The 13211-nt window shown below is 41.5% G+C and overlaps 1 protein-coding gene and 1 long non-coding RNA gene across 2 annotated transcripts in view; both read left to right on the top strand.

Annotated features, from left to right (window-relative positions):
• Window positions 1–5403: 5403 nt before the first annotated feature.
• On the top strand, window positions 5404–8053 carry LOC124164946 (the record flags this gene model as incomplete). Its single annotated transcript, XM_046542184.1, has 3 exons — window positions 5404–5410; window positions 6076–6360; window positions 7812–8053. Coding segments are annotated over exons 1-3 (534 nt in total), but the record flags the coding sequence as incomplete, so codon positions are not given.
• Window positions 8054–8105: 52 nt separating this feature from the next.
• The window catches only part of LOC124165692, a 38556-nt gene continuing 33450 nt past the window's right edge, over window positions 8106–13211 (top strand). The window contains exon 1 of the long non-coding RNA XR_006866286.1: window positions 8106–12561. This is a non-coding gene — a long non-coding RNA (uncharacterized LOC124165692). The remainder of the gene's footprint in view (window positions 12562–13211) is intronic.

The raw sequence follows: 13211 nt of genomic DNA, 5'->3' as shown, positions 1-13211 counted from the left end.
GTTCTTCAAACATTCTAATCTAACAATGACTACATATTGCTAATTAAAACCTGCCAAGATACATTTTTTAGAGAAAATGCAATGCAGATTAAAAGCGGATTTTCCCGACTGTCTAACATTAAAAAAGATGAAGTGCATTGCCCAAGATACAATTCCTATATTTCCGCCGGTATTTTTACAGAAAGCAGACGATGTAACAACATGAGCACAGAACACGTTTACACACATGATACCTTTGTTCATGAAACCGTAAATATTTGTGAAATGCATATGGACAAAGCAAATTAACAGCTAATTTACAATTAACCTCAATTTATGGGTAATGAACATCACCACCAACTACCAAAATTTATTTAATGCCGAGAAATAATTGAAAATAAATTTATTTACCTCCAATGAGAAGAAAATACGTTACGGCATTAAAATAAAACTGAATCCCAATGGAGTTGTGATCGAGGGTTAGACTTTAAAAATGCCCATTCATACAATTTCCGAAAACAAAATAAATACGACCAGTCAAATGCTAAGTGAGGCATCAAAATGTGCACTCGTCCGAATGAAATTAAATTAGGAGCCATCATTGAATTGAAAATAAATTGAGAAGACTGCAACCGTGAAGTATTTAGCGCCCGGGGGAATAAAAATAAAAATAATGAACCCCGAGAACAAATGGCTTTCTACGTCGTAAAAGAATGATCCAGCACTAAATTCGGCATAGGCAAGAGGACTCGAACATTCAGATGATGGTTCCCGGATATTGAAATGAAGAAGATAACAGCAGAGCTATTCAGCGGATTGATTTGAACCCGGAGAATTTTATCTTACTTTGATGCTTAAGAAGGCCTGAGAAATGAAACACCTTGGCTCTAAAAGAGAATATATGTTTAATTTCACAACTTGAAATTGCTCTATTTAATGCTAAGCAAAAATACTGAAAGAAAACTCGTTCCCTTGCCTATAATTATGAAAAAATTACATAAAAGAAAAGAGGCCCAAACCTTGAAGATCAAGGGAGAACTTCATCGACACTGAAGCACAAACATAGCTTAAATCTTATGCTGAAGCTGTATTCATAATTATGCCATGCATATTTAAGAACAGAAAACAATAATAAACATTGAAATAACATGAAAAATTCCATGCATGCATTAAATAATAAAATATGTAAATAAATTCTGCCAAGTTAATAAACAAGACCAGCATCAGTAAGTTTTACGTAGAGATCACGTGTAGTTAATTAAGAGTGTCAAGCTTAGCCTTGGGGAATAACGTTGTAAGTAAATTAAGTGGAAGAGATTAGTTAAAAGCAATACTAATTCCGATTATGGCTTCGATAGTTTTGTCCCCTAAAAGAGTCTTATGGTGGCTGAAGGTTTTAAAAAGCTGGAAGTCTCTGGAGGCAAACTTTACCAAAGTCACCCACAAGCATGTACAAGGTACAGTAATTACACAGGAAAATATGATGATTAAATAGATGGGATAGAAAGGAAATCGGGGCAACCATCGAAGTCAGGGGCCATCAGGGATCGCACCCCAATCAAGACAAACAGCTTTACCTAGCGTAATGAGGTCGTTCAATCAGACACAAAATTTGGAAGCTGGAGGGAAACTACTAGTTATGACGGAAGTCCTTCTCTAATAAGTTTAAAATGAGAAGCCGTGAAAGTCTCCGCCCACTTTTCAAGAGTTTGTAACGTCATTTAAGTTCTAGTATATTTACTTATTCAGGGAGGACCTTCCATTTATGGAAATACAGTTGTTTACAGAAATGTTAACAAAACTGAAAAACCCGAGTCCTGAAATTCACATCGCAATCATCAATTATGTGTGAAGAGGTTTAAAGATCACGATTTTTTGACGTGAATAGCTCAATAAGTAGGCGAAGGACGAAAGTAAAAAAACAGAAAAATACGGATCTAATGGATTCAAAAATAAGCTTTGGTATGTTCCGCACAGCATATTTTTATCACATTATTTATACAGTTATTAAAAAATCTACTAGCTTCGACCTTTTCAGGTCATTATCAAGAGGTTACGTCCACAATCTAAACAGAACGAAACCTGTAGATTTATAAATAAATACAGTTTGGAATATAACGAAGTTTATTTTTTAATCAATCTCGCCACCATCTCGCGAAGTGATCTCGCAAACCATACTGATATCTTTATTTCTAAACCCTTTGATAATCAATAGTAAAAAGTAAAATAATATTGGTGTACGAACCCGCTATCAAACTTCTAATGGATCCTGTTCTCGACTTAATGCCACCACGTGGACTAAAGATTTGGGAATGGTAATCTATTGAGCATTACGCGATGGTGATAGAAACTCACCTTTAACTTAGCGGCGCAGGAAAGGACAGAACAAGAGGCAGAGGTACGAAAAAGAAAGAACCTTGGCAGGAACACTTAATTGCCGAAAATGCTCTTTCCTCCTCTTTAGTCGTCAACTCCAGCGTCGCGAGGAAAAGAAAAAGGCGTAAAAGATAGAAAGAGATGATGAGAGAGAGAGAGAGAGCGTTCCTGTATTAAGGAAAAGGAAAAGCAAAAATGGAGTGGGAGAGTGGGAAGCGAAAAGAAAAGGGAGGAAAAGAAAAAAGGCTGTCGGATTGTGAATGACGGATTCATTTATCCACGGCTTTATTTTGAAGGCTCAAGAGGCCGGAGGATGAGGAGAGTTAGTTCCTCCGTTCACAGAGATGCCTTTGGGGGGAGGAGAGTGGGAAAGAACATGGAAAGGAAGAAGGGAAGGGCAAATAGGTTGGCATAAGGGTAAGAAAGAAAGGGAAGTCTTCTCTCCACCCGTCTCGCCTCCTTAAACTTCATTCCTATAAAGACGCTCTGTTGCAGGCTATCATCCTTTTCCCCCCTCTCTCTAATAGCCCACCGAAGAAAACCCCTCGTTTGTGTTTAAGTTGTTCTTAAAGGGATTACTTTCAATATTCTCCTCCCTCTTCCCTCCCTATTCAACCAGCGCCCCTCCCCTTACGTGCGGGAGAAGGAGGAAGCAATAATGGGTGTTTGTGGGTGGGGGAGAAGGGCGAAGTAGGGGAGGAAGGAAGGGGAGGGGGAACATTGAACTTGGTAAGTGGAAAACGCCCTCCCCTCACTTCCCCCCACCCTTTGGGGCGCGCATTTATTTATCGCAAAAGAAGAGGAAGGGGGTATAAGAGGCCAGTCTTACGAAACGCTCTCTTACGGCGTTGTCTGAACTGAACCCCGGAGAGAAAGAGAAGTGGGAGGGGAGGTTAGGAGGAGGCAAGGCCGATTTCTTACCACCCTGTCACTTTCCCCTTCTTTTTGGAATCGCAAACGACCCGGAGCAAGCACATACGGGCCCCTCACACACGCCGCTGGAAATCCGAAGAAACACTTTCACCGTTGCATTAACAAATAGCCCTCGAATTGGAAGTCTCGTTGTGTGAAACGTATTAGAGGGGGTACAAGCAATGCCGCCAGAAAGAATTACATTTAGGGACGAGGAAAGAAAGAAAGATTTCGAAACATTTGGATATATATTCGACAGGGATTCTAGGAATCACCATTCGACTCAAGCTGGTGAAAGTTAACTTTGCGAAATGACTCCTGGAATGTCTCGCTCCGCATAGAACGAGGGAGAAAAATAATTTGCCGCTGAAGATCGGCCTGCAAAATGAACAAAATGGCACCCAGGGGAAAATATTACAAAAACTTCAAAGTGGGCTGGAAAATGAGAGGCCACTTACATTCAAGGTTTATAAATAAAGCTATTTCAAATTCCATCCAACTACCATATTTAGTCCTGGAGTATGTTAATGTCTCAAGTGAACCCTTTGAATTAGATTACAAGAATTCTACGCACTAACGTCAAATTATGATGATAAAAACTAAATTGTGTACTTAAATGACACTACGTGACGATTAATGCTTATGTGATGTAGGTTGAGTATGGCCTAAGACAAAGATTTCTAGGAATGATAATTGATTTAAAAAAATAGTATCTTCTTTTAATTACATGAAAAAGTTTTTACGTTTCACGAGAAAACATAGGCTAGTTTAAGCAGCAAAACCTGGTGCTGAGAATTAATTGAAGGGCCTCACCTAAATTATAGATGGACGCATTGGGATGTTTAAGCATTGGTGAGATCCTTACTATAAAATTATTTTTTCTCGTGCAGCTGATTAATATTCCTGTAGAAGTACCTATTAATTGACTTACTTCAATGTGACACGTGATATTCTGCTATGCAGGAAAAATCAACACGATGAATCATTCGTTTAACTGCATGCGGCAGCCGAAAAAAGGTTTCGGGGCATCAAGCCCCATTTGATTAACCAATCATCCAGGGGCTGCTTGACTTGGTCGGCAATCGCCGAAGGCCCCGAGCTTAGGGAACCCCCGCAATGTTTGCGTCCATCGTGAAGCGTACGTGAAAGGTGGGATAACATACACTTATATTACTCTAACCAAATTTTTTTGCTATTATAAAATTCAGCATTTTCATTAGTTGCTTTATTTGCAACAAACTCAGTGTTAAAAGATTATGTAAACACAAATAATATAGAGGCGTTAGAAGATAAAAGAGAGCCTCGTGCTTTTTTAAAAGGGTTATTCGCAAAGGTAATTTTAGAGACTTCTCGGGATACCGCACGGGTAAGTCTATATAAGAGCGCCGACGTTTCGGGTACCGATTCGCTACCCATTCTCACGGCTATTCGAGTTTTTACATGTTGTTCGCCGGGAAAGAGTGAAATCATACGTAATTTTAGAGGTATTTTAGATTTCAGTGCAGTTTTAAGGAATAAATTCACTGAATTGATAATGGAACTATTATATATTATTAATTTAAATATACTTTGCAACGTGACTAGCCACGGTGATATCTTCACGGAGTCACCCACAACGCACAATAGCCGGAGATCAAAGCCCGAACTTTGACCTCATGGAGACGGTCGATCTTGACTAAATTAAATATACCGGGACTAGGTTATATCTTTACGGAGTCACCCGCAATGCACGAGTTGTGCGAAAAAATGCAGAGAAAAATCATTCGCCTTGACCAGGATGCTTGAATGATTTTTCTCTGTGGAGTTTTTGCATGTTTAATTTAATTTTATGAGCTGCGAAATTCTCACTTTTCGTAATATTTTTTTTACGAAATTTCTTTTTTATTAACTTTTATCTAGTTTTTAAGAGATATAATAGGGTCAAAATCAATTTCCGGCCATGCAGTTTGCTAAATTTTTCCGGTGGAGGCCCCCGAATCCCTCGGCAAGGAGGGCCCCATCATGAGCCCCAGCCGAGGGCCCCCAACTACCCCAGACCACCCCTGCAACCAATTACACATTTTAAAAGATATAGGTGCCCCTGTGATAAAATAATCGGTATATTGGCTACCAGCTCTAACGATATTATAATATCAGATGGCTGGCGAGACCGAAACAGAACACTAGGTATAACATAATTTTAATTCACTAATTTTTAATTTTTTCTTCAACAGAAAACGTATTGGTAAATAAAGAAACCTTGAGGCATAGCAAAAAATACAATAGTTACCTAAATACACAGGAATATGTACAGCAAAAAGAAACGAGACTATTAACTGTTATAATATGAATCCTAACCTCACGATGTGAGGAATAAGTATTTTGCCCTAAGAGTTAACTTTAAAATATGACTGGGAAACATGACCTTTCTCTTCGGATATCTATACACTAAATCATGATACTTTAACTGTACTTCCACAGAGGAGACATAAAATATCATGGATAAAAGAACCTGGTAGGAGATGCCAAAAAAGCAGCAGGTATAACATAAATTTTAAGTTGATATTTTTATTTTTTATTAATTAGAAAGCGCATAAGTAAAAAAATCAGAATACATACCAGACAAAGCAATACATACAATAAATACCTAAATACATCTCAGATTGTATGCAAAAAAAACTAGACTACTAAAATGTGTCCGATCCTGTCAATATCACGAATCAGCATTGTGTTTCAGAATTTTACCTTTATTGATTGACTGTGAAACGCGATGTTTCTCTTCAGATATTAATTGACTAAACCATGTTTTTTTTATTTGTACCCCCACAGAGGCTCGAGCGGAGATAATCGGCGCGCCGGACCTCCACCTGAAGAGCGGTAGTACGCTGCGGTTGTCGTGCGTGCTGCGGCAGAGCACGGAGCCGCCCGTGTACGTGTTCTGGTACCACGACGACCGCATGATCAACTACGACCGGGAGCGCGGGGTGTCCGTGGAGGCGGAGCGGTTCGGCAGCGCCCTCGTGGTGCGGGAGGCGCGGCGCGTGGACTCGGGGAACTACACGTGCGTGCCGTCCAACGCGCGGCCCGCCTCTGTCAACGTCCACGTGCTCAACGGTAAGTCGGAAACAATTACGGGCCCATGGCCTCACTAGAGACACATCCAAAAAGAATAGAGAACACAATAGGGTCAGACAGAAACTAATGACTATTATTTTCCCTTTGTTGAAGCTCTCGTGGATCATTGCAGCTGTTAGTGATGTTTATTTGGGTTTTCCCCGCGTATTGTTGCCCGATGTCACGTGGCCGTTGCTGGTCACTTTTCTTGGGGATTAAGACCAGTATTTTCGTGGAGGGTATTAATAAGGATATTTTCGTCAAAAACTGATATGGTACCGACGGCGTTACCAATATGTTACGCGAATCAGGCAGAGAGCAGCTAGAGACTCTGAGGATGCGCGCTAGCCTTAGATTGCCTGAGCAGATGTATTTTTTCTTGTTTTTACAACAATTGAGAGTAGATGTCCATAGAAGTGACACGGAGAACATGTTCTTAGAGCCCTATTATATTTCCACGTCCCACAGAAGCGATATCTTTTTGAAGAGATATTTTACCAAACGGATAGATATGGGAATTCGTTTTTCCCCCGGACCATATAGGACTTTAACAAATGCCAGTCGAAATTTTGTTTGAGCATTTGATTTTTATATTTAAACGGCTGGCGTCCTAACACCCCTTACCACACGCCTTTTTAGGCGGCTTGCATGTAGATTTAGAAGGACTCATGGAGGGAAAAAGGCTGAAAGAGGAGGGGGTGAAGGAGTTATTTTATTTTTCCATAATTTCAGAGCAGGATTCCACGTGTGACTGCTTTTTAAGCCACAGTCCCCGTTGAAATTCTAGATATCGAAAAAGTGACCAGCTACGACCACGAAATATCGGGCAACGAACCGAATTAGTATCTTCGCTAGGCACATCCAAAATCACGTCACAAGGAGCTATTTTTCCCTGCTTAAATGAGTTAGAGAGGTTAATATTTAAAGTTTGGAAAAACTCCTCAAAGTTCCCTCTACGAACCAATGAATTTGAGAGCCTACTTCACCAACAAGAGGTCACAAGCCTTCCTCCTTTAAAAAAATTGAAATGAATTGGTTGAATTTTTCAAATAAAGTCCAACGAAAAAGAAGAAAACTTATCTTTTTCCAGCAATTTCTATGAAAAATGGTTCACGTTTTACTAATGGTACCTTATTTTTGAAGATTCACAATCCCATTCAAACAACGCTCTTTTTTCGAAGTGGATTTTAGCCAGTGCTTTCCGATTATCCCTCGGCATATTAGGCATTAACCAATGTTTTTGACCAATTGGCCTTCGCCTTTTGGCATTTGGACAATTATTGCTTTTATTTTACGGAGTGGCCTTCGTACTTCTTTCTGTTCTTTGATCTGTACTAAAATTTTACGGACATTTCGTTAATAAATACGTTTGAAACGTTTTACTGTACAATTAATGGGGAGTGCCATTCAATCTCAAATCCTTACACTCTGTTGCAATGTCACTTTTTCAGGTGAGAAGCCGGCGGCAATGCAGCACGGCAGCAGGAGCGGGTCTGGCCCGGGGCGGGGAATCGCCCCGGGCGCCTGGCTCCTCGCCGCCTCTGCCGCCTTGCCCGCCGCAGCATCCGCCTACCTGCTGTTGACCACCTCCTGCCCCCACGCCCCCGTCCTGGCAGACGCGCCGGCCCCCGGGGCGAAGAGGAAAGCGGAAGACGGGGGCGGTGGGGGAGGCGAAGAGGGGCAGAGGGGGCAGAGAAGGTGGCGGGGGAGCGTGGGGGCGACGACGTCGGGGGCGCCGAGGGGCCGAAGGCGCCGGAAGAGGCGCCCCCAGGCGTGAAGGCGCCGCGATCGGACGGTGACGGTCAAATGGGTTCGGTCGAAAGTGCGATCGAATGACTGACTCTCGCAGCGGAATGACGCATCGGTAAAAGAAGTCCGAGTGATTCTCGGTTCGCCGAGTGGTTGACACGTGCAAAGCACAGCCTATATTATTGACCCTTCACACTTTTGGTGTGTGAGAATGTGGGTTCGAATTGCGTATTGTCGAACACACGCACTTTGGAAGATGAGGGTCAAATGGGGTCGATTTCGACCGATCGAATGACTGACTCTCGTTGCAACGACGCCTCGGTCGACTGACGTATTGTTCGAGTGACGCAATTCGTCGAGAGAACGACAAGTGCAAAGCACAGCCTATGTTAGTGATCCTCAACACTTAGGTGTGTGTGAGACTGTAGGATTGAATGGCGTATTAACGAACACACGCACTTCGGAAGATGAGGGTTAAATGGGATCGATATCGACCGATGGAATGACTGACTCGTTGCGATATGACGCCTCGGGCGACTGACGTATTGTTCGAGTGACGCTGTTCGTCTCGTGAACAACGCGTACGAAGCGCGGCCTATGTAGGGAAACCCCTCATATTTAGGTGTGAGAATTACGCATTCGAAAAGTATTTACACATGAAAACTCACTAAGTAAAAATATAATTGTATGTAAATATGGAAGAGGGGATCGAGTGATTTTTCTATGGTTTTACGAGAAATGTTTCTCTGCGAATGTATTTCTTTCCAATCGGAAATCGGTTGGACTTACTGCAGGCGTAGTGACGCGCTGTGTCAGAACTTATTCCACCATCCAGGTGTTGCGGAAGTGCAAATATGAGCTAGGGAATTAAAGTGGAATGTGATGCTCGAAAAAAAATTTGCATTAACGTCGAAAGGCTGGAGATAAAAAGGTGAAAAAGATTAATGTTGAGAAAAAAGAAAAAAATGTCTGAATGTATATATAATTATTTAAAGATATTCATACGCATACATTAAATGTGAATGTTATAACGTGTGTCCCGGAATCGTGCAGATATTTAAGATGTTATTATAATTTTCAAATCTAAAATGAGGGCTAATACACTTACCCTCTGAGTGCGGTAAAGCACGTGGTTGACCAACGTCGAGTATGCAGGAAGTCAGATGCGAACGTCTGCATAAACGGAAGAGCTTAAACGCGATGATGGCAGAAAGAAAAACTCTTCACACTTATCTCAACCTCCGCTCAGATACTGAAATTGCATCTGTGTCGATTGAAAAGATCGTCTCCGTCAGATGGAAGATGGAAGAAAAGCTTTGAAGAAGAAAAGAGGAGTGTGCGCCGTAATGGAGAAGTCAACACATTCACCACATTCATATACCGCCGCATAACCTCTTTGCCTAAGCTCGTGGCATCGACTTAAAAATAAATCAAGACTCGCCTCAAGCCCTCAAGTGTTAAAACCTCTACCGATCCTCTTTACACATCCGGCGAACAAAGAAACAACTGAAATGACGCGCCGCGTAAAAACATCGGCGCGATTAAGTAGGGAGTGACGGCCCGTGAGATGACGGAACGGCTTTCGAATCACGGATCAATGCGGGGGAGGAAGAGGCCCTTCCATTTTTTGGACAGGAGAGAAAGACTTCCTTCCATCGGGAGAAATGCAGGGATGATCGATTTGATTTAGCATTTCCTCTTCCGTCATCATTTTCCCGCGGTGCTTCCTCGGCCATCAATCCGACATCGGAAGCGGTCGAGAAAGAGTAAATGTTCCGGAATGAAGGAAAGAAAAACGGTGTTTCGGTATGAAAGAATGGAAAAGGAGAATCTCTTTGCCGCGGGTGATTGAGAATAAATGAAAGCAGATTGAATGCGAGGGTATACCGCGACAAATGTCTCAAATCTCTATCCCTGACTGATTATTTGGCACATATTTCTCTCCAATGGAAAAAATGGATTGTGTCTCAACTCGCCAACTGCTTGCTCAATATCATCAACGCTTTTATCGAACACTGCTGGAGTGAAATAGAAGGAATCTTCTTCCGGATATCTACGTGGTCCCGACAGCTTCTCTCAGCAAACAGTGACTTGTTGAGCAGTCGAAAGATCTTCCAGATACTCAGTCCTCTGTCCGAGGGCAACAGAAAATACGTCATATAAGGTGCAATAGGTTCATTATACCATTCTGTTCATTCTGAATTGCCTGGCGTAGTAACGTTCAAACACTTATTACAGTCCTGCCACCAAGATGCTAACACCAAGATCACAAACAACTCGCTAAACTTTAATATTGACACCCAAGTGCTTCTCTATGGCCCCTGAAAACTTTTGAAACACTCCATTGCTGGGGTAATACACTCACCATGCGCAACAATAAAAAATGCCAGGTGAAACCACTTTCAATGCCCAAGCATCTGTATTTAATAAAAAACGAGAACACTCCGCAAATAAAAATACAGACGTCCCATGTATACTCGAATGCTCCTAAACTCTCCGACATTTTCCACACATGAGAGCATAAATTCCGGTCACGTAACAATCAAGGATAGTTTTATTAAACAAATGCTCTCTCATGAAAGGTTGCGATATCAGTTCAACTAGATTTAAAGACGAGTAGAAGATTTTTTTTACATATTTCCTCTGCCAAAATAAATTTCATTTCCTATGTTCCATGTGTGAACATAAAGCCATCGATTTTTTTACGATCTGAGGAATTGGATACATAACCTTGCGCAGCTCACTTTATTGCCATATAAAATAGTTTTGTTATTATAGCTTGAGGGATTCAGAAATGGAGAATTTTCTAACCCAAAGATACTGGTTTGAGAACACCGTATGTGATAGCGAAGTATCGAGATAAAATAGCCTTCTTCATGTCACTGATAGATTATGCGTAGTGTATCATTTGCCCGAAACTACTGAAAAAAGCTAAATCTCACCATCTATTATCCTTTCAATGTAAACAACATTTTATGCATTCATGTTGCATTCGCGGCTTGGACCTTGCTAAAGAATTGAATTCATCAAAACTTTTACTTAACAAGTTACGAGGCACTCAGCTTCACGGCCCACAAAGTAAAGAGTAAATCTTTCCTGAAAGAGGGGAAAAAACTAAAACTTCATTTTAAATACGAAAAGATCATTTAATCTTTCAGCATCATCCAATGAATCTAACTCAATTTCAGACTTTTGAGGTTAATAAGGATAAATACTTGAAAACTACCGCGGAAAGAGGGCAGAGAATTCCCTAATTAAATCGCCCGCCTTGAAAGTTATGGAAGAATCCTTAACAGGTCCGGAATCTCTCTTTAAAGGCTAAATATAAGAATAGAAGATCATAGAAATACCTCTGACAGTTACTTTGGCATTAATTTGTTATAATTTCGCATAGACCATGTACTTAAAAAGTTTTACTTTGAGCAGAAATAACTCTGCAAAATCAGGATTCGTACGATTTACGATACCGTGCTCTCATTCACCCTTTCAAGGAAGCATTTGTTTCAAAGGAAACCTTGCAGCTAATAATCAATAATATAAGATCTCTATAGGTGCTTCCCCTCCTTCAAATTTATATTTCACCGGAAAAAACTTCAATAGTATGAAAACTATAGGAACGCTTATTCTCAGTACTCATGTTATCATTTCCTTGATAACTTCAACGGAAAATTTCAATATCGATGAACCATTAATAGAATCCCTCACGAGTTGTTGACTTATGAGAAACGCCCACTATGAAACGATGAGTACACGTAATTAAGCCCGGCATAATGATCTTTCGCTTGAAAGGAGTTCATGGGACGTCATTAAACATTCTCAACAGAAATTTAAAAAATTATTTTTCAACACTTCCTCTAAGGTGTTTGCGCTGAAGCAATAGAAAAATCATATTGTATTGTTCTTTTTCTGATACACAATAATCTGCTTACTATCCCAACTACTCAAGCACTCCCGAGGCGCAACGCCATTCTGATGAAAAACGTCTACGACTCGCTACGGCTAGAACACATCGTCTCCATGTGCACCTTAAGGAGCCAGACGGTAAAAAGTAAACAACGACAGAGTCTTGTTACACACTCACATGTTGCTCTCGCCTGCTGAGAGAATAAGGAATAGTCTCCGTCGCGAAACAAAGGAAAGCGGCGCCGCGCCGCGCAAGACAACAATGCAGCCGAACGACTCAACCTCGTAGCGCTGTGGCTACGTTCGCGATTCCGGCCTACGTGAGGAAAAACGTGCTGCGAACAACACCCCAGACAGCACCCAAGGCGGAGTCAAGCCCCGCCTTCCAACGTCACCCCTGCCACCAGACAACCCCTGCGCCCTGACACGACCCGGGGAGGTCAGCGGCCGAGGCACCGATGATTCCAGGCGCCAGCCACTCGACGCCAGACGAAGCGGCTCCATCATCGGCATAGATCCGCTCGCCAGCTTCCGGGAACACAATAAAAGGTGCGTATGCATTCATGTCTCTTGCTTATTGTGTTTGTATCCCGGAGGTCTGTAATTCTTTTCAAACATCCCTTGTGCACGTATAGAGCTGCGAAATGCCTTCATGGGAATTTTTCCAAAGCCAATTAAAGATGGAAATACAATCTTTGGGAACAATTTTTCTGTTGACTAAAGCAACCATCTATGGGGTAGATAAAACGGTGTTAATCCGACAATATCCAGCTGCAGTATCTTATTTCAAGAATCCATAATGGATCAGCAATCCTACGATTGGGATGAAACAATATTCCACTCAATTTCTCTATCTGCTAATCCTTTCACACTCACGCAATTCGTCCCATAGGAATTCTTGATACCTTGTTCTGTATTAGATGCCTTCCTTGTCCAACATTAATTGGCTTTCAGATTTTTTCTGTCTTCAGAAAAATTCAAACACGTTCAGCCCATTTTACAAGAGCCACGTAATTCAAGCTTCTTAAGAATACATGAAGGTACCCTCACAGTCGTGAACGAAAGAGCCGGGAAAATAGCTCCGAGTTTATTTCTCAAATAATTTCCCGCTTGATTAAGAAAATTTAGCACCTTGAACACGCGCAATTTCGTGCCCCAAATAAAACTGTAGGCTTTAGACGATAGGTGGTTGGCCTCAA

The sequence above is a fragment of the Ischnura elegans genome, chromosome 9, assembly GCF_921293095.1.
Source record: "Ischnura elegans chromosome 9, ioIscEleg1.1, whole genome shotgun sequence".
NCBI classification, from domain to species: domain Eukaryota; kingdom Metazoa; phylum Arthropoda; class Insecta; order Odonata; family Coenagrionidae; genus Ischnura; species Ischnura elegans.
The sequence above is the reverse complement of the archived record's forward strand: the minus strand, read 5'-3'. Positions and strand labels throughout refer to the sequence as shown.